This window comes from Anomaloglossus baeobatrachus, chromosome 3 (genome assembly GCF_048569485.1).
Source record: "Anomaloglossus baeobatrachus isolate aAnoBae1 chromosome 3, aAnoBae1.hap1, whole genome shotgun sequence".
Lineage (NCBI taxonomy): Eukaryota > Metazoa > Chordata > Amphibia > Anura > Aromobatidae > Anomaloglossus > Anomaloglossus baeobatrachus.
Window position 1 is genome coordinate 682,651,131 of NC_134355.1, and position 20,788 is coordinate 682,671,918.

Here is a 20,788-nt window from a genome sequence, read left to right on the forward strand (position 1 = left end):
TGCTAACAGGCTCCTTTTAAATGTGGTTTTGTAAGTGATTCCATAGAAAATGATGTGCGGATACACTTTATTCTCATCCTGCCCGATCACAGATTTGCATGGAAACAGAACAGGTGCCTGGAATTTACATGATCCGAACATCAAATCTGTATAAAGAAGTCATATAACCAGATCATTACTCAAAAGGCTTTTACCCTCCAGACGAGACACATTATCTATCTCCGAAGAAAGATTACAATGGATACAATGGGACTCGCTCTCCGGTATATTTTTGAATTTGTCCTTTATACTGAGTGCATTGGCGGGATCATAATAAATCTCTTCATTGTGGCTGCTTATATTATTAAATGGCAAACAATGAAATATCTTCATGTAAGTGATAAAATCCTGAGCTCTTTGGTCCTTTGCAGAATCTTTATACTTTTCAGCTTGTTGGCTTACCTTTCTCCTATATATGACTTATTGGTAAGCGAACATCTTCATGTCATGTGTACAGTAGAAGTAGTAACAATGTTCCTCCATTACCTTAATCTCTGCTTCACCACCGTACTCTGTGTCTTCTACTGTGTGAAAATTACAAACTACAACTGGAAGTTCTTCATCTTCCTGAAGACCAAAATCTCCACCCTGGTCCCGCAATTCCTTCTGGCTTCCGTACCGATTTCTTTATGTTCCAGTCTTCCATTTGGGTGGTACATTTTTGAAATGCAGATAAAGAATTTAACAAATGTTTCAAAGGAAAATATGACTCAAAGTCAATCAGTGGTACGCAAAACGTCTCCAGACACGTTACTGCTCTTCTTTGTAGGCTCCTTGCCACACTTTTTAATATTTTTGGTGGCAGCTTTGCTATTATTTCATTCTCTTTGGATGCACACCAGACGGATGAGAAGCTCTGGATCTGGATTTCGAAGTCCAAGCTTAGAGGCTCATTTCAGAGCTGTCAAGATTATGATCCTCTTCTTACTGTTACACATCATATATTTTATTTCTATGACTTTGTATTTTTCTGTTCCATTTGATACATGGAAAACGGCATTTTGGATCAATTTAATTGCTACCTACAGTCCCCCTTGTCTCCACTCCATGTACATCATCTCTTCTAATAGAGATCTAAAAAATATATTTATCTCGTTATTCCATGTTCTAATATGCTATAATGGAGTATAAGGATTGTAATATATATATATATATATATATATATATATATATATATATATATATATATATATAATCTATCTATCATCACTCTACCATCTATAATCTATCTAGCTATCTATCTAACTATCCACTCATCATCTATCTACAATCTTTCCTTATCTATCCTATAGAACAATTGAGTTCAAAATCCATTATGAATATAGTATGTTTTATTAGATCATAGAAAATTAATTTTTTAAAAATATCTTTAAATATATAAAAGTTGATATACAAATTCATATGGAGGTACAAGTGTGGATCACATAGATGAAACACATGACACAAGTATAATAATAAGGGCAGGGAAAAGCAGGGCATATAATTAAATGCAATGTATGTTATCTATACCTAGTAAAGCTAAACAAGTAAATACTCATAAGGATTACCCCAATACTAAGGACAATGAGCGGTAAAAATACATTGTTAGAGAATCTTCTCCTGCTTACCCATTATACACCCTGCACCTGGTCAGTGAGTCACCAACCCAACGCACGTTTCGCATATGGCTTCCTCGGGGGCCCATGATATGTGTTTAGTTTGTAAGGTTTCTATATGCTCCTTACATAATAGTCTATACTTATCTATTATCTATCTATCTATCTATCCATCCATCATCTATCTATCTATTATCTATCTATCTGTCCATCATCAATCATTCCCTAGTTCTATCAATTTATCTAACATTCTATCTCATATTTATCTACTTATCAGAGATGAATGAATACTTTTAAATTCATGTTGCATGTTAGGAGATTTGGTAAACTTGGTAAATTTGAACAATTTGCTATTCGATTTATGAAATTTTCCAAGAATATTGCCCTCCAACATAGTACAAATTTCAGAAAATTGCATCAACCAATGAAGGCTGACATGACCTTTCACATAATGCTTTGTAGCTTTTACAATAGCAATATAAGAGCTAATCATCAGGAACTATATATTGACTGTTTAAAAGCTTTGGATGGGAACTATTTTGGGGGGGATCTGAATAGTGGGAGGACATCAGAGCTGACTGGAATAGGAATATCCAGCAATTGACGACTTCTTAAAAACTCATCCTTCATTTATAAAAAATGTAATAAAAAACTTGTAACATCAAGACAAAAAATCCAAAAAATAATCCATGGTAGGTAGCCTATGAACAAACGTGTTTCGGACAAGGGTCCCTATTCATTGTGTGAATTTGCGATTCGAGTCATAAAAACATCCAAAAATATTGTCCTCCAACATTTTACAAATTCCAGAAAATTTCATCAACCAAAAAAGGCTGACATGACCTTCCCTATAATGCATTGTAGCTATTACAATAGCAATATCAGAGCTAATCAGAAGAAACTACATATAGACTGTTTAAAAGCTTTGTATGGGAATGTAGCAACCATTTTTGGGGGAATTTGGATAGTGATTGGACATCAGAGCTGACAGCTCAGAAATAGAGATAAGGGAGAAAATTATAAAACATTGGACAATTATACCAGACAGTGTGTCATACAGTTACACCACTGAAGAAGATGACTTAAAAAGTCTGTGAATAATAAAGAAAATCAATTGATAGAGGAAGAGATATGGCCCATATATGACAAGCTTCCCCCCACCCAATTTTTTACCTTTGGTGTCTCCCCTATTTCCTCATAGACTGCAAGCTTGCAAGCAGGGCCCTTTCTATTGATATCTGAATGTTGTTATTCTGTAATGTCTAATATTGTCTGTACATGTCCCCTTTGAACTGTAAAGTGCTGCGGAATATGTTGGTGCTATATAAATAATGATTAGTATTATATATTTTTAAGAGAGAAGTAGCGAGAAGTAGGACATTAGGTATTAGCAGTGCAAGTGCAACTGATCACACAGTGATTGCGTATCTAGCAACTGTCCTAAAAGATTTCAATTACACATTATTTTCATTCTTAATGCACATGTTAGCAGCAAGCCAGCACAATATTTCTTAAAAAAAAAAAAAAGTGCAACCATAAACGCTATATCTTTTAGAGAAATTGTGCTTGTCACAGGTGACTGTATTACGTTTTTGCATTTCTTGTTCAATTGTTTTTGGAAAAGGAGTAAAAATGTTTTAAAAATTTCAAAAGATTATTAATTACAATCTAGACATTTTTATTTGTAACTGTCTATTTTTTAAAGTGTGTGTGTGTCACAAACTATTAGTTACAACTGGTTATATCATCTATTCATCCAAAGCCATTTACTATATGTTGAGGTCACTTGTACATTACTAAAGCTGTGTGTACATTAAAGACAAAGCAGTTTGAAGCAATTGGAAGTTTTGTAGTTCTTGCTCTTTGTATTGAGTCAATTCACTGTGAATCAAATGTTTTGGGAAATTTTGGAAAATCTGGTGAATTCAAATTTCAAAACATTAATTAACCTTTACTATCTTTACACATTTGAGGTTATTGTCACTTTTGTCTTTGTATGTAAAATTGTATTAGGGCACTGTGCTGTATTCAAACAGGCTAATGAATAAAATTGTGTAAAATATTTTTATCCCATTTAAAACACTGTGGACTTTTCCAAGTGGAATTTTGAAATAATTTTTCAATATACTGTACATACTTTAATTTGAGACTCTTGTCACTCTTGCATTATACTGTTCTATGGTGCAGATTAAATATGGAAAAAAACAACATTTGACCTATTTGTTATTGGACCCATTATTATTAAGTATATATATGTAAAAACAAAAGTGAACAAAAAAGTAGACAAATTTTGTATTGGTGCATCCAGAAAAACACATTCTATAAAACTGTCACATGAATTAACCCCTTCAGTGAACAGAGCAAAAAAATAAATAAAAAAATAGTAAAAACTATATCTTTTCATCATAGAGCTGCAAAAAAGTGGAATAAAATGCGATCAAAAAGTCATACGTAAACATAAAAGATATTGCTGGAAACTTCATCATCAAAAAATCTAGCCACAGCACAGCTCCATCAGCATTAAATTAAAAAAAGCTATCGCTCTCAGAATACAGTAATGCAAAAAAATATGTTTTCTATAAAATAGTTTTATTATGTATTAGCGGCAAAAGGTAAAAAAAAAGTATAAAAAAATGTGGTATTGCTGTGTTTGTACTTACATGAAGAATAAATCTGTCTTATCACCTTTATAGCACGGTAAACAACATAAAAAAACCCACAAAAATAATTAATGACTTACTGTTTCTTTCCAATTCTGCCTCAAAAAAGCAGAATAGAAAGCGATAAAAAATATTATGTGGCCTAAAACTGTACCAATAAAAATGCCAACTCATCTCTCCAAAATCAAGCTCACACATGACATCTTTATTTTGTTAAAAAGCATTTTTAGCGAGATAGTAGCCAAACTAAAAACTAAAAAATAATATAAACCTGCTATCGCTGTAATCATACTGACCTTATAAAAAAACCCTAGTCATTTATACTGCACTGTAAATAGCATAAAAATAAATCGATACAGCAAATTTTACAACTACTGTTAAGTTGTTTATTTTGCATCCCAAAGATTGCAGTACACTGTTGCTCACATTTTTCCTGCATTCTACGCTGAGCGCTTAAATCAGGGTATCCGTGTAAATTTCTTAAAAATATGGTTCAGACAAAATTCCCAATGGGAAATTCACTGTAATGAGGCAAAGGGAGTCACTTTGACCTAACATTTGGCCTGTAAGGCAGCAGTATCCTTTTTAAGCATCTTTTTAGGTGCGCACAAAAGTGCGGTCAACACCAGTTTTGTGCATCATTGAAATGCAATGGACACTGCTAAACAGAGATCAGTTGAAGTCTAGAGTAACTCTGCTGCCTCAATAGAGAATGGATCTGTCAGGGGTTTCACCTGAATCCCATACTTTGTAGATATAGATGGAAACTCTAATGTAAGTGCTCAGCATAGAGCACAGGATAAATGTGAACTGATCCAAAATGTTCTGTACCTAATATTGCTACAAATAGCATTGAACTCATTCCACAAAAAGGTCCCAACTTAAGTTCATCTTTTTTTTTTTTAAATATAGTGAGCTTCTACATTACTGGTAGCACAAAAGCTCTAGAAAAGCACTATGCCTCATACACAAAAAATACAGCAAAATCTGCACCCCTAAATCCAAATGCCCCCCTAACTTTTGAGCACCACAATGTGCCTAAACCAAAGTTAACGTCCACGTTTGGCATTGATGTAGTGAGGAGAGCCTGCTTAATTCACGGTGGTGCAGGTTTCCAGAAGCACAAACTGAGCACAATATATGGGCATTACATTGTACTGGGCCCTACAAAGGCTTTTTTAAATTTTTATTTTTGGAACATTCACTGGGTTTAACTCCATGGGTCTTTTCTAGAAAAAATATTTTCTCTACATACGTAGATGAATTTTCAGAGGGATGTTTCCAAAATGTGTTGACATGAGGGAGTTTCTTCTGTTCTGGCATTTACAGTAGAGGCTCTACAAATGAAGTCTGCAAACTATTGGAAAATCTGTGCTCCAAAAGTCAAATGGCGCTCCTACCCTCCCAAGCTTTGCCGTGTTTCCAAAAAGTAGTCTATAATCACGCGCAGTATTGCCACCTTCAGAAGAAATTGTATAACACAATATGGGGCCTGTTTTATGTTTCCTTAGTGAAAATTGGAAACCTGGACCAAAAACAAAATTTTAGTTGTAAACATTTTTTTTTTCTTATAAAATTATATTTTGTGACACACCTGTGGTGTCAAAATGCTCACTGCACCCCTAAATGAATTACTTGAGGCGTGCAGTTTGTAAAATGGGGTGATTAGTGGGGGAGTTGTGCTGTTTTGGTACCTTTCGGGCTTTGGATGTCAGGGAATCTTCAAATCTTCAAATGTAACATGGGGTTGGCAATCTTTTCTATCCAAAATGGCACTCCAAAATTCAAATAGCACTCCTTCCCTTCTGAGCCCTGCATTGCACCCAAACAGTAGATTTCCAACACATATATGTTATTGGTGTACTCAGGTAATATTGCACAAAAAAATCATATGGTCCAATTTCTCTTGTTACCCTTGTGAAAATGAAAAATTTGGGGTTAAAACAACATTATAAAATTCTTCGAAGCACCTATGTGTTCAAGATGCTCAAGACACATCTAGATACATTTCTTGAGGGATCTAGTTTCCAAAATGGGGTGTCTTGTGGTGGATTTACACTATTTAGGTACTCAGGAGTTTGCAAACATGACATGGCGTCCACTTTCTATTACAGAAAAATTTGTACTCGAAAATTTAAATAGCTCTCCTTTCATTCCGAGCCCTGCCGTGCACCCAAACAGTAGCTTTTCACCACATATCGAGTATTCCTGAACTAAGGAAAATTGCACAACAAACTGTATGGAAAAAGCTAGCAAAGGAAAAAAGGGGGGTCCATCCACTTGAATAAATCTTAATCCTTCGTTTTATCATTATAAATAAAATAAATATTTTTAACTTAATAGCATAGTATCAATATGAAAATTTATCCCTTGAGGTTGTGTTAGTGTTTCATTTTAGGATCCAGTGCATTTCCTTTTGCAAATTATTTTTTGTCAGTCATCGCCTCGGACTGGCTGTGTATCTCTTTCAAAACCATAGCATTGCATGCTTTATGAAGCCCATATATACAGTATATATACTGTATATGTCAATAAAATATTTTGTCATTCCCGAACAGGAGTTATTTTTGCCAATAATATGTATATGCTCTGAAATTTTCTTTTTCAATTTTCTGGTTGTACATTCAAGATAACCTAAAACACAAGTGGTACATTCCACAAAATATATAATGTAATCAGAATAATAATTAACAAAAGTTTTTATTTCATCCAACTGACTAGGGGATAAAATGTTACCTGAAGTAGTGCTAGGTCTCATGGATGAGCGTATTTGTTGTGCTCCCGCAGCAGGCACAGTTTAATCTGGTCCACGGTCTCAGCGGCTGCATACGCTATCCTCAGCACTTACACTTCCCTGTCCCTTGCCACAAGACTTAGGTATATTAAATGATGTACGCAGCTAACAGCAGTATTAATAGGTAATAGAATCTAGTATACTGTATGTAACCTGGGAAAGGTCTTTTGGCTTCAGGCTACAGCAGCAAGTACTGTAGGGAAAGCAACCTTGCCTATATGCCTATAATGGAATACTATCCCTTCTCCAGCAGGTAGCCCTACAGTAAAAACGAATACTCAAAAAGCGTTTGCACTAACTGCGAGGATTGCCAAAAATTAAAAGGAAAAAATGCAATACTCCCTGGAAGACTTGTGGAGGAGAGCCTTGTAATAAATTATTTGACAATTGTTAAATATTGTAAATTTTAAAGTGCAACATGATTTGGTGTTTTAGGGTTTAAAAAGATTTTACAAACATACAGAATCTGTCAAGAATGCATGGAAAAAAAGCCATCATGATGTGAACTGTGGAAGAGATTTATGTGATTAAAAGGAACATTCATTTACATCACCTGATGCTCATGAAACAAAGGCATAACAGGGTGGGAAAAAGCAAGAACTTGATTGTACTGGCTAGTGAGGACTATGTGGATGGTAGACATCTTACCACCATTGCTGTATTAAAAATTAGAGAAACAATAAAAAACAATGATGAAATGGAGAAGGCCACATTCACTGTAATTAGGGAAAAGCAGAGGATCAGAGCAGTTCAGTTGAAGAGAGTGACTGACAGACTGGCAGTGGACTGGCACCAGAAAGATGAGGACCTACGCCCTCAGGAAGTGCATAGTGAGTCACTGTCCGTGGTAATTTTGTCTGGCACAACAAGGAACTTCAGACATCCAACCCAATTTTGCTCCAGCTTGGATGGGTGGCAGCTTCTCCTGTGCTGAATTGAAGCAGAGGTTTCCAAACTTTTTTTTATCTCCTTGGAGACCTTTGCCAATTAAAATTCATGAACCATATTGGGGTGAAACTCTTTAACTATTCAGGAGGAAAGAACATCACAAATCCATTGTCCATTTATTCACACATGAATTGCCTTTTTTCCATTCTCCCAGTGTTTAAATGCATCTTTATTTTTTTTGCACAAAGTTCAGGTAAATATGATTCTCGCAGGCCAAAGTCAAGGCTCCTTCCCTGCTTAAGTTCATTTCATGGGTTTTTAGCGCCAAGGTAGAGCATAATAACTAATAGGTGCATCTGCCTGTCAAATGAAAATGCTGACAGGCTGACTATTCTCAAAATGAACAAAGCCTGGATTGACACCAACTTCTCAACCCCAAGGAATGACAGCATTGGAACATAAAGCCAATTCAAACCTCACTCCAATTCAATTTCACTCCAAAAAAGTATACGGTTCATGTTTTTTATTCCTTTTGGTTTCCTCCACCTCCATCACTTCTACAGTCATCAAGCCCGCTCATAATTTTTAGAGGGCCAGCAAGTAGGCCTCAATCAATTGTAAGAGGGCCAACTGCTGGCCATGACTCATAATTTTTAGAGGACCCTCACTCATAGTTTTTAGAGGGCCAGCAGCTGGCTGTTACTCGTAATTTTTAGATAGTAAGCACTGCAGCCAACCCTCACTCATAAGTTTTAGAGAGCTGGCATGTGACGCACCCCAGGGCCTTGGGGTACTCGGTCCCGTGCCTTGAATCACGGGGACGTGTCATGGATGGCCGCTACCTGGTTTAGTGACCCTGGGGGTTTCTTAAAAAAGGGGAATAAATAAAAAGGAAAATAAAAAAAATGTTTTTTTGTGGCGCCACTTGCGGTATGCGGCTATGTGGGAAAATCCGCTGCTGCAAAGTCTCTCACTACTGGGGCTGGTGGTATTGAGCAGCTTGGATGTTATGGTCCTCTGCAAGGGAGGATGATGGTGGTTGTAGTATGGTGAAAGTTGGTGATGCAGAGGTGCAGGAAGAATTCAGACAACACAGGGGCTGCGGTTTAACTTGTTATTTACTTACTGGTTCTGTGAAGCTGCAACCTGGCTGGTGCTGGTCTCTACAAATCTGGGACTCAGGTGATTCGGTATTCCCTTGATCCCAGTGCCAGTGTAGTGACCTGGTGAGCTTTACTTCCATGCACCTGTCTACTGTTGGTGGGTCCCCGTGGCCTGAAGAACTCTGGGGTCCCCTCCTGTTATCAGAGTCCTGGCCCATATGGCAGGCAGCTTGAACCTCCCTTGGGTTGGACCTCTGTTCCAGTTCCCGGCTTCCTTCTTTGCTGCTGTGCCCCGGACACTAATGTTGGTGAGAAACCCTGATGATTCCCTCACCAGGCAGATTTATCAAGTGAGCTTCAAGCATCTTCCTGAACTACGGCTCTGTGCCCCGCCAGTGCTCGGTCCTGTGAGTACTCACACCGTACTCTCCCTGGTGACCGTATGCCTTGAGCCCAACAAGTCACTTTACACTTTTTGAAACCAAGGGAAAAATTGTGAAAACATACCCTGCTGTTACTTTACACTTTTTGTCTGAACGTCGACTTCTGACTGACGTAGGACGGACCGTCCGACGGACTTCGGACTCACTGTCTGTTAAGATGTCGGTCTTCCATCAACTACACTGACTAGCCTCTCCTCCTCCCAGGTGTCTTACTGGCAGATTGGATAAGTCCCGACCAATAGGTGGCAATCCATCAGATCTGTCCCTAGCCTGTTACCAGTCTGGGAAAAAGGGCATGGATGTGTGTGTTTGAATGGTATTTACCAGAACTGGTCTTCCAGGAACGCGGGGTTGGCACCGCACCTGTGGCACCCCTGAGGCTTCAGACACCACAGGGCACAGCACCTGATTTTAGGTGCTGTGCTCATCCTGAATTCCTGGGTGATCAGTGTCAGTTCTACACAACATCACATCTTAACACACGCCAGCTGTCGGAACACACCCTGAGTCAGGGTTTAAAGGCTGCTTTACATGGTACGACCGATTGTGCGATTTCACAATCGATCGTACCCGCCCCCGTCCTTTTTGCGTCACGGGCAAATCGCTGCCCGTGTCGCACAAAGTCAGTAACCCCCGTCACACATACTTACCTCTCGTGCGACCTCGCTGTGGGCGGCGAACGTCCACTTCATGGAGTGGGAGGGACGTTCGGCGTCACAGCGACGTCACACGGCCGCTGGCCAATGGAAGTGGAGGGGCGGAGATGAGCGGGACGTAAACATCCCACCCACCTCCTTCCTTCACATAGCCGGCGGCGGCCGCGTGATGCAGGTGAGCTGCTGTTCATCGTTCCCGGGGTGTCACACGGAGTGGCGTGTGCTACCCCGGAAACGATGAACAACTAAATTAAACGATATTATGGAACCTAGCGAGCAGTACACGACTCATGATTTGTGAGCGATACTGCGTCGCTAGGAGGTGTCACACAGGCCGGCATCGCCAGCGATGCTGGATGTGCGTCACAAAAACTGTGACCCCGACGATCTATCGCACGATAGATTGTCTGGTGTAAAGCAGCCTTAAGGCAGGTACTCCATTAATGCTGGGAAGCAGCAACCAGTATACCTGGTTAAGGACCCTTAATTCCCATTCACTGTCCTGTAGGGGTGGGGCCTGGCAGAGGGAATGTGGGAGGAGTCAGTAGGTAAAGTGGGCTGTGCTAGTTTTGAAAAGTGAACAGTTGACAGTTGACACCAGTCGAGTCTGTGACGCCCTGGACTATCCAGGTCGTCCCAAGTAGTCATACACCACACCACACTCCCCTTCCGGTTAGGTAACACCAGCCAAGCTGAAACCCTTGTCACCACCCTCCAGGTTTGATGTCCACACCAGGGGGGGTGGAGCCAGGAAGTTGGCTCCTCCCACCGAGGAGTTCACAGGCCTGGAGGCAGGAACCTAAGTAGTCAAGTTCAAGTTGAAGAGCAGAGTAGTTTTGACAGTTAAAGAGGGACGTTGAGTCCACAGGCAGACCTGCGCCCAGGCCTGCCAAAGACTACTCCGGCGGCTGGGTCGGAGCCCAGTCACCATTGGCAAGGAGGCAGACGGTGGTGGCCGCCTGCAGGAGACCAGGAAAACGACCGGTGGAACCGTAAGGGACCGGGACAGGGTAATGGCCCGCCGGAACCGAACCGGGGAGCCAACTGGATACCGGAGCACCAGGCAGGGTACTCAGACCCAATACAAAGCCCTGAACCGACAGGGCCGAGTCGAATCAACTGATTGTGGGCTGGACTTAAGGACCTACCCCACACAAGTCCCTTTAGAAGACAACAGCCCAACCACACAGAGTAAAGCCACCGCCAAGGCATAGAGACCCAAAGGGCCAGCGTCTGTGGGCAAACGGGCTCCTCCGGCATATGCAAGTCGGGGAGTGGACTACTGGTGTCTAGGCACAGGAGTCAAAACATTCACACACAGAGGTGCAGGAGAAAGGAGGAAACCACCAGCTGAACCTGGAAGAAGCTGCAGCCGGCTGCAGGCCCCGTTCATCACTCCGTTTGGTTTACCAGAAACTCCAGTGTCTTGTGTCAGAGTGAGTACACCAGTGCTATCAGGCACCGCACCGCACTGCACCACAACACTTCACCCTGCACCCCGGCCCTCACCTACCGGGCCCCGGGACCAACATCCCCTACCCACGGAGGGGTCAACACCTAGCTGTGCCATTACATTGCTCCCGGGAGTCCCATACCCTCATCGCAGCGGTGGTGTCCATAATCACCACAACCTGTGGGTGGCATCACGAACTATCATCCCAAACCAAACACCCAAACCCCTGCGTGTAGCGCCAACTCCTTTGCAGAGCGACGTGACCCCCGGGTCTGTGAGAGGCTCGAGCCACCACCCGCAGTACGAGCACGGATCCGAGCGGCTCAGCAGTCGCAGCTGAGCCCGCGGGGCGGTACAAGTCCAGGGAAGGAGTCCAGTCAGTCGGTCTGAGGAGAAGTAGGGGGACAGCTGACAGTCTCCATTCAGTTCCAGTCAGAGTTCACTAGTGACTTTGGTGAAAAGAGGAGTGCGGTCGCTGGGGAGTAAAGCGTGATTACTCCCAGGACCGAGCACCATCAGGGTGTAGGGCCCTAGATTAGGGGACGCTTCAGGCTCGCCCAATAAATCTACAGGGAGAGAAGATTGTACGTTTCTCGGCCCACCATAGTGTCTGAAGCACAGCAGCAGACTCAGAGCCTGGAAATTGGTACAGAGGTACAGCCCATTAAAAGGTTTACGCTGCCTGCAAACAGACCAGGACTTTTTATTCAAAAAGCCAAGCAGGGGCCTTCAAAAGCTACAGGCTAGGGGACCCACTAGCAACAGAGAGGTGCATGAGAGCAGAATTCACCGGGTCACAATTGGCACTGGGATCCGAGGAGTTCGGGATTGTCTGGAGCCCATCATGGTGGAAAATGGCACCCTGCGGGCATAATGAACAGTGAGTAAAATCATCTTAACCGCAAGCCCTGTGTCGTCTGCTTTGTCCTGTACCTCATCAACATCCACCATAGACTTTCCCAACGGTTGCCCCGGGGTACCCGCTCCACCTGTGGGGAGTAAGAAACACCTCAGCTGCCACAACACCAGCCCCGGAGGTCCCATGCAGCAGCTGCGGCTCCATAGCCGCAAATTACCACAGGTGGTGTCACGAATTTTACTTAACTACAGCTCCCATCATCTTCCCCAATACTGCCATTTTAATTGACTCCGCTAGGGTCACGGAGTCGGGCCCCGTCATCGCAGACTACCCCGGACTAGTCCGGTCCGACACCGAGTCACCTAAGGCCCTGGGGCAGGCGAGTCACACCTGTTACTGGATGGAATACCCTGTGGCACCTGATGCCTCAGGGGCACCACGCATGCAGCCATCACTCATAATTTTTTGAGGATCTGCCGCCAATCCCACTCATTATTATTAGAGGGCCAGCTGCCAGCCCAAACTCATAATTTTTAGAGAGTTAGCAGTCTGCCCATACTCACAATTTTTAGAGGGTCAGCGCCCTGCCCTGGTACTTGTTCCCCACCTGCTACTATTTTTCCCAGGGTGCCCTCCTTGCCTTACACCAGCACATGTCCCATAACATCACCCATGCCTTCACCAATGCAGTTACTGGGAAGGACCACTCAACCACCATCACATGGATAAGTGCTTGGGGGCCAGGGATGCTTTATTTGCTTTAAAGCACATCGGGTGAACCTTGTAGAGGCTGGAACAGAGTCAGATGCTAGATGGGACACGTGCTTCTGAAGATTTAGTTCCCTCAGGGTTTTCCCCTTTTTTAAGCCAGTTTCTGCAACCCATTTCCTCCATTTCCGACTTGCCATCTTTGAGCACAGCATACATATAAGTTGCAAGCTGTAAGTGAAGCGCCCCGGGGGGCAGGTGTTTTAACCTACTCGTAGCCAGGCCGGGGGTGCAGATCCTCTGCATCGTCACGGGGTGGCTTGGCCCAGTTCTGTTGCCCCGAGGCGTACAGGAAGGATAGCAGTGGACGAGAGGCAGGAATGGAGGATGAGGGTGGTAGTTGGAGGTGGAGGACAGGGGTGACGGTTAGGAAATTAGGATGATCTTGATGCCACCTGTGGTATGCGGCCAGGTATGCGGCCACCGCTGCAGGGTCTCTTGCCGGGTTAGATGTTGGGTGCAGACGGGATGGTGTCACTCCCCACAGGCAAAGCGGGATTACCCCGGGGAGGATTATGGAAGACGAGGGTGGTGGTAGTCCCCGTTGGCACCGCAGCACTGGGCGACGGCGCTGGTTAAAGGAGGGCCAGAGGCAGGGGCTGGGGTTCCAAGTCTCTTTACTCACAGGTTGTTCAAGCGCTGCCCCATAGTACAAATCTCTGCTGCGATGGGCTCCAGCCGATCCCAGATCCGTTGGCGGTCACCGCCGGTGCCCGTGAAAGTCTGTTAGTGAAGTGTCCCTCGGTTGCTATCCGGTACCCGTGCCGAGCTTCCTGCTCCAAGCCATGGGTCCACGAAGAGAGTGGAACACTAACTCCAGTTGTCAGTGACTGGGGAAGTCCCATGCTTTGTGATGGCTAACTTTCTTGTCTGCCCTAGTCCAACCCCCTGTGAGTAAGCAGCTTACTGTTGTATATGTGTGTTTTGTGAAGGCATATTAAGCCCATCCTGACCCGGGATAGATATTACCCCTGAAAAGTGGTGTAATACCCTGTGGCGCCTGAAGCCCAAAAGGATCTACATAAGCAATTAAGCACTGCAGCACTACCTCAGTGAAGCTGCGACAGACTATGGTGAAAATAATTTCTTTAGGTGTCAAACACTACACTGCAGCAGAGTTGTTGAGAATAAAAGACCACACAGAACTGAGACTCTTGGTGCTTACTCTTTAACCAGGCATGGTCATGTGTGATAATTGCCCTAAAGTGGTGGTGGCTCTAAAGCTTGGCAAGGTCACCTCTGTACCAGGTCTGGCTAATGTGCTCAACTTAGTGGTTCAGCGTTTTTTGTAAACCTACAAAGATTTGCCTTAGCTACTGGTATTCTCAGGCATACCTAACGAATCTCCTCAGTCAGTAAAAGGTCAATGGGCCCTTAAGAAAGGAGTAGGTCCTGAGTGATGGTTTATTCTGCTGTGGATAGTGAAGCTGAAGGGGAGGAAGAGGAGCTTAGTGACCCCAACAGTAGCCCAAGTACCAGGGAAGCAGTCGACTGGAAAAATGTACAAATTAAGAGTGGCTCCGGTTGCTAATGGCAACGATCGAAGAGGAAAGTCAGAGCGCATGTCCAAAGGACGGTATTTATTAAGGATCATGTCCCGTGTCCCGAGATCACAAACCGCCAGAATTCCTGCCTACCCGTGCTTATTTTTCCACGTGGCCCTTTATTTTGACTATATCGGCACCTGTACAATAAATGTTATTTAGGCAATTAGATATTTCCTTTGAAAAGGTTACCTCTAATGTGGCGTTGTATTGTGCCAATTCTGTAACCCCCCCTTTTTTGGCTGCCATATGGCTAAGATAGTTAATATATGCCCAATATATGAGCAGCTAGTAGTGTTTTGAATTATGGTAATAAATTTCTTGAACCATTTAACTACGTGTTTCTGATCACATCTTTATATATCATTTTTTGCTGATTGCCATACTGATAATATATATGGTGCCTGTATGAGTCTGGGGTTTTATATGGGTAATTATCACACCGCTGGTCTTTCCTGGTTGTTGTGCTTCTTTTAAATAATTTTATCTGTATGTCCACCTTTGCACTGATCTATAATAATAAAAATCTGTTCTCACATCAATTGGACGTTTTGGTTGTTTTTTTCCTTTGCTTCTCACGCTACTCCTTACGACTTGTCCATCATCAATATGTAGTCATGGTTGCTGTCAACTATAAATTTAGATGTCTGTTATAATTGAGCATTTAGCCGACATGCAACCTCCGGTCCAGTGTATTTCCTTTGTTTGTAACTGTACTAGAGGGGCATACGCGGTGCAGAGAACTGTCCCAGGGCTGCGCTGCAGCATCTGTCATGACTTCCACGGCACCCTGCCACCCATCTAATGTTGTGGATGGGTGCCGCCTCCACTGCGGCAACCGGGGCTGCTCGAGTGGTGCTCAGATCTGGGATTGTGTCCTGGGCTCGAGTGGTGACAGGACCCGGGGCTCGTGCAACCACCCGTCTTTGCACACAGTGAAGAAGGGAGGTATTTACAGGGGAGATGGTCTGTGACGCCACCTGTGGGTTGCGGTGATGGGATAGTGGCACCGCCGCTGCCTCTCGGGGCCGATATCCGGGACCGATGGTGTGGGGGCAGCAAGGTGGTATCCCCTCGACGGGTAGGGGGAAGGTGTAGTCCGAGGGCCCAGGTGAGGGTAAGGAGCAGGGCTGGGGCGCTGTCGGCAGGTTGGACCAGATGACACCGGTGTACTTACAATTAGGAAGAATTCACACCACGTCTGTATTGTAAACCAAGGCCGGATGCCGGTTGCCTCTGGAGGGTTGTGCTGGTCCCGCACACGGGTTGGCAATGTAGGGGCCCTTCCTCCTGCACTTGTGTCTTGTAGTGTATGGATTAACCCTGCTTGGAATGGGAGAAATCCGCTCCCCTGCAGGTTTGGACGCAGAGGGAGCTGTTGCCCGCAGACGCTGACCAGTAGGACTTTAATGGGTTCTTGGCGGACACCCTGTCCCCTGCATTGGGCTGCTGGTCTGCTCTATATGGGCTTCTTTCTTCAGGAACAAGGCCTGGTACCTTGTCCTGCTGGTCAATTAACAAGGGTCTTGAAGCTTGCCTCGTCCTAGGGTCCAGGTACCCCGCCTGTGCATGGCCTCCGGGCCGGATTCCCGTTATCGGTACCGGTGGGCTACATCCCTGCCCCGGTCCACTTCAGGTCTCCCATGACCGGAACTCCGTCGCCTGTGGCCCTACAAAGCTATCTGCCACCTAGTCGGTCCTCCCGTGGTCCAATGGCTCCAACCCTGACCACACTGCACTTCAGCTCCTGTCACCGACTGCTCACTCTACAACTCAACCTCCAAACTCCATTTCAGGCTTAGACTGACTGGTTCCACCCCTTGTCACCTCAAGACCCCTAGGTGGGCGTTCCCATCCACATGGTCCCGCCCACTGGTGGGTCCTGGCTGTCATAGGGGGGCGACTAGGCTTTGTGGCTGGTGTTCCTATGTGTGAGATGTGTTGTTAATTCCCAAGGAGGAGGCAATTCCTGTACCCTTGGTGGGGGGTACAGTCATCTGTGACTACCTGGTTTTGCCAGGGCGTCACAATAACACCGGTATATTTTCGTATATGCATTTGGGATGCTTTTTTTCTACCTGAACACCATTATTTAATGAATGCCACCTGTAACTTTTTTCTATCAATAAAACTGATACTTTACCTCTGTCTTCTCGTCGATTGCTCCATTGCACCACACTTTAGTCCTGCCTGGTAAAGCTCCTTTGATATCGCAACCCTCACTCATAATTTTATGAGGGCCAGCAGCGGGTCCATGCTCATATTGTTTAAAAGGCTAGCAGGCAACTTTCACCTATAATATTTAAAGATCCAGCAGGCAGCCCTCACTTAATAATAATAATAATAATTTTATTCATTTATATAGCGCCATTAATTCCATAGCACTTTACATACATTGGCATCACTGTCCCCATTGGGGCTCACAATCTAGAGTCCCTATATGTATGTCTTTGGATTGTGGGAGGAAACCGGAGTACCCAGAGGAAACCCACGCCAACACGGGGAGAACATACAAACTCCTTGCAGATGGTGCCCTTGGTGGGATTTGAACCCAGGACCCCAGCGCTGCAAGACTGCAGTGCTAGCCACTGAGCCACCGTGCCGCCCGTTAAGTTCTGGAGGTCCAGCAGCAGACCTGTACTCATAATGTTTAAAGGGCCAGCAGCCGGCCCTAACCCTAATAATTTATGGAGGGTCAGCAGATGGCTCTCACTCAGTTTTTAGTGGGGCCACCAGCTGGCACTCATCAATTTTAGAGGTCCTGCAGTCAGTCTGTACTAATAATGTTTAAAGGGCCAGCAGCCAGCCCTCATTCACAATTTTTATAGGGCCAGAATGTGGTCATTACTCAATTTTTAGAGGTCATGCATTTGACCTTTACTCATACACTTTTGTAGGGTCAGCAGGCTGGCCTCACTCAATTTTTAGAGGGCCAGCAGCTGGCCCTCACTCAACTGACAAAACTTTGAGGAATCAACCAAGATGGTGAGTGGCTATTATTCCATAATTAAAATCAACTTCCCATTTCTGTGTATACTCAAACGCTCGCTGCTCAAAATTAAAGAGGAAGCTTTGCATGTGGTCTTTGTGTAGATGAAGTAAGTACACAGGGTGTGGTTGTATATCCTGACTGCTTGTCCTGGAAATGTTATTCTTTAAGCTTGTGGACTTTGAGGCTTTCCACAACCTGATGTCAGCAGTAGAGATGAGCCAACCCCCTAGAGTTCGAGTATAGTTCGGTTCGTCGAACGGAGACTCCGTTCGGCGAATGTTCAACGAACCCCTTAGAACCCCATTGAAAACAATGGCAGGCAAACACAAACACATAAAAACACATAATACATGTACACATACAGTTAATAAACATTGCCATTACACTTACAGGTCCCCCGACGCGTCCTGCCCTCTGTCTCCTGCCGATTTTCCTTCCGATAATCGCTGAGTCCTCCCGGTAACCAGGACTGATAATAGGACCTTCTGTGATGTCAAAATAGCATATGACCAGTCACATGTGTATTATCTCATTAGCTACAGACTGGTCACATGGCTAGACGTCATGCTAGGTCCTGTCAGTGCATATCTCCTGTACGCGGTGCTCGTTCCAGCATCTCCGTGTTCTGGTGAGATGCTCTGGCACATAGTCCGCTTCCCCATTCCTGCATTTGGGCGCTCTTTACAGAGTCAGCCCACATGCAAGGACTGGCTGCCACAGCCGGTGAATTGTGGCTCCGGGAATTACGTGATCGGAGCATCGTTGCTATAGTAACCACCTGTCAGATTACTTTAGCAACAGTGGCAGCAGTGATGTCACCACTTACAACCCGCAGCCTCTGCTCACTCACTGAGTGATTAGACTGCACGGGAGCAGCTGCGTCTTCCTCCCATGCAGTGCTGTCTGATGTAGCAGAGCTGCATGGGTGAAGGGGAAAGAAGACAGAAGACCAGGATCGTGGAGGGAGTAATAAACATGGAGTCTCTAAGTGTGTCTGTGTATTTATTTCTATTAAAGTATTTTTTCTCTGTGTGGTGTCTTTTTTTTTAACCCATTATTGGAGATTCTTAATGGCTGGGTCAAACTTGCCTGACATTAAGAATCTCCAGCTTAATACTAGCTAGTAAAACAAAGCTAGTATTAACTCATGATTACCCAGCAAGCCGGCTCCAGGGCTTTTGGAAGAGTTGGATACAGCGCCAGATGATGGCGCTTCAATGAAAGCGCCATTTTCTGGGGCGGCTGCAGATTGCAATTCGCAGCAGAGGTGCCCAGAAACCTCGGGCTATCCTGTGCTGCGGATTCCAATCCCCAGCTGCCTAGTTGTACCTGGCTGGACACAAAAATTGGTCGAAGCCCATGTCGATTTTTTTTTTAATTTCATGAAATTCATGAAATAATTAAAAAAAGGGCTTCCCTATTTTTTTAGTTCCCAACCGAGTACAAATAGGCAGCTGGGAGTTGGGGGCAGCCATACCTGCTTGCTGTACCTGGCTAGCATACAAAAATATGGCGAAGCCCACGTCATTTTTTTGGGGGGCAAAAAACTCCTGCATACAGTCCTGGATGGAGTATGCTGAGCCTTGTAGTTCTGCAGCTGCTGTCTGTTCTCCTACATGCACTAGTGAATTGAGCATGCTGAGCCTTGTAGTTCTGCAGCTGCTGTCTGCTCTCCTTCATACAGACAGACAGCAGACAGCAGCTTCAGAACTACAAGGCTCAGCATACTCCATCCAGGACTGTATGCAGGAGTTTTTTGCCCCCCCAAAAAATTACGTGGGCTTCGCCATCTTTTTGTATGCTAGCGAGGTATAGCAGGCAGCTACGGGCTGCCCCCAACCCCCAGCTGCCTATTTGTACCCAGCTGAGAACCAAAAATATAGGGAAACCTTTTTTTTTTTTAAGTTATTTCATAAATTTCATGAAATAATTAAAAAAAAAAACAAAAAAACGATGTGGGCTTTGCCCAATTTTTGTGTCCAGCCCGGTACAACTAGGCAGCTGGGGATTGGAATCCGCAGCACAGGGTGCCCAAGCTTTCTGGGCACCCCTGCTGCGAATTGCAGTCCACAGCCGCCCCAGAAAATGGCGCTTTCATAGAAGCGCCATCTTCTGGCGCTGTATCCAACTCTTCCAGCTGCCCTGGTGATGGGTGGGTCGCTGGGTAATAATGAGGTTAAAGCTAGCTGTAAATTATCAATTGGCCCTAAGCCCGAAATTCATGGTGTCACACCAATATTAGACATGGCCACCATGAATTTCTAGTACAAATAAAAAAAAACACAACACACAGAAAAATATTTTTATTAGAAATAAAACACAACACAATTAGTGACTCCATCTTTATTGAAATAAAGAACCCCCCTCCAAAGTAATCCTGGGTCAAGGGTCCCGCGCCATCCAATCCAGATCCAATATCATCTGATCGGTTTGCTGGAAGGCAAAGCGATCAGATGATGTGTCAGGTTCAAGGGCCTGAATCACATGACACAGCAGCTGATTGTATAAACGGCTTTTATACAATCAGCTGATGCATCAGTGCAAAAAAAAAAAAACAAGCTACACACTTCTGTGCAGACTCCTGTCTGACAGCAGCAGCTAATAGTTTAGCTGGCCGGCGGTAAAAAGCCGGCCTCACCCCTCGACTTATAGTGTCAGCTGATTCCATTCAGGTAAAAAATAAGGAATAACGTTTGGAACACCATTCTAAGTCTTAACTGGGTGCAAAAACTTAAAAAAGCTAAATTTCTCTTGATTCATATGTTCATGGCAGTAATGCAGATTCCATTTCTCACATTTTCACTCTTACATATATCTATTGGATTTTTCAAGTCAGTATTCACACAGCAGTTTCTGCTATTTCATGTATTCCCCTTACATAGTCACTGGTGTGCATACCTTATCTCCCCATAGTGATGTTTTTTTAAGTTTTTGCACCCAGTTAAGACTTAGAATGGTGTTCCAAACGTTATTCCTTATTTGTTAGTAGTTTTT

At 44.1% G+C, this 20,788-nt stretch overlaps 1 protein-coding gene across 1 annotated transcript; it reads left to right on the forward strand.

Moving 5' to 3' along the window:
- The first annotated feature begins 237 nt into the window (after window positions 1-237).
- On the forward strand, window positions 238-1,170 carry LOC142297403 (taste receptor type 2 member 40-like). The gene has a single exon (XM_075341630.1). It carries the CDS (start codon window positions 238-240, stop codon window positions 1,168-1,170), a length of 933 nt encoding a protein of 310 aa, XP_075197745.1.
- Window positions 1,171-20,788: the final 19,618 nt, after the last annotated feature.

Excerpts from the sequence above, each read along its gene's own strand:
- LOC142297403 (XM_075341630.1), top strand. The coding sequence starts at position 238 with ATGGATACAATGGGACTCGCTCTCCGGTATATTTTTGAATTTGTCCTT.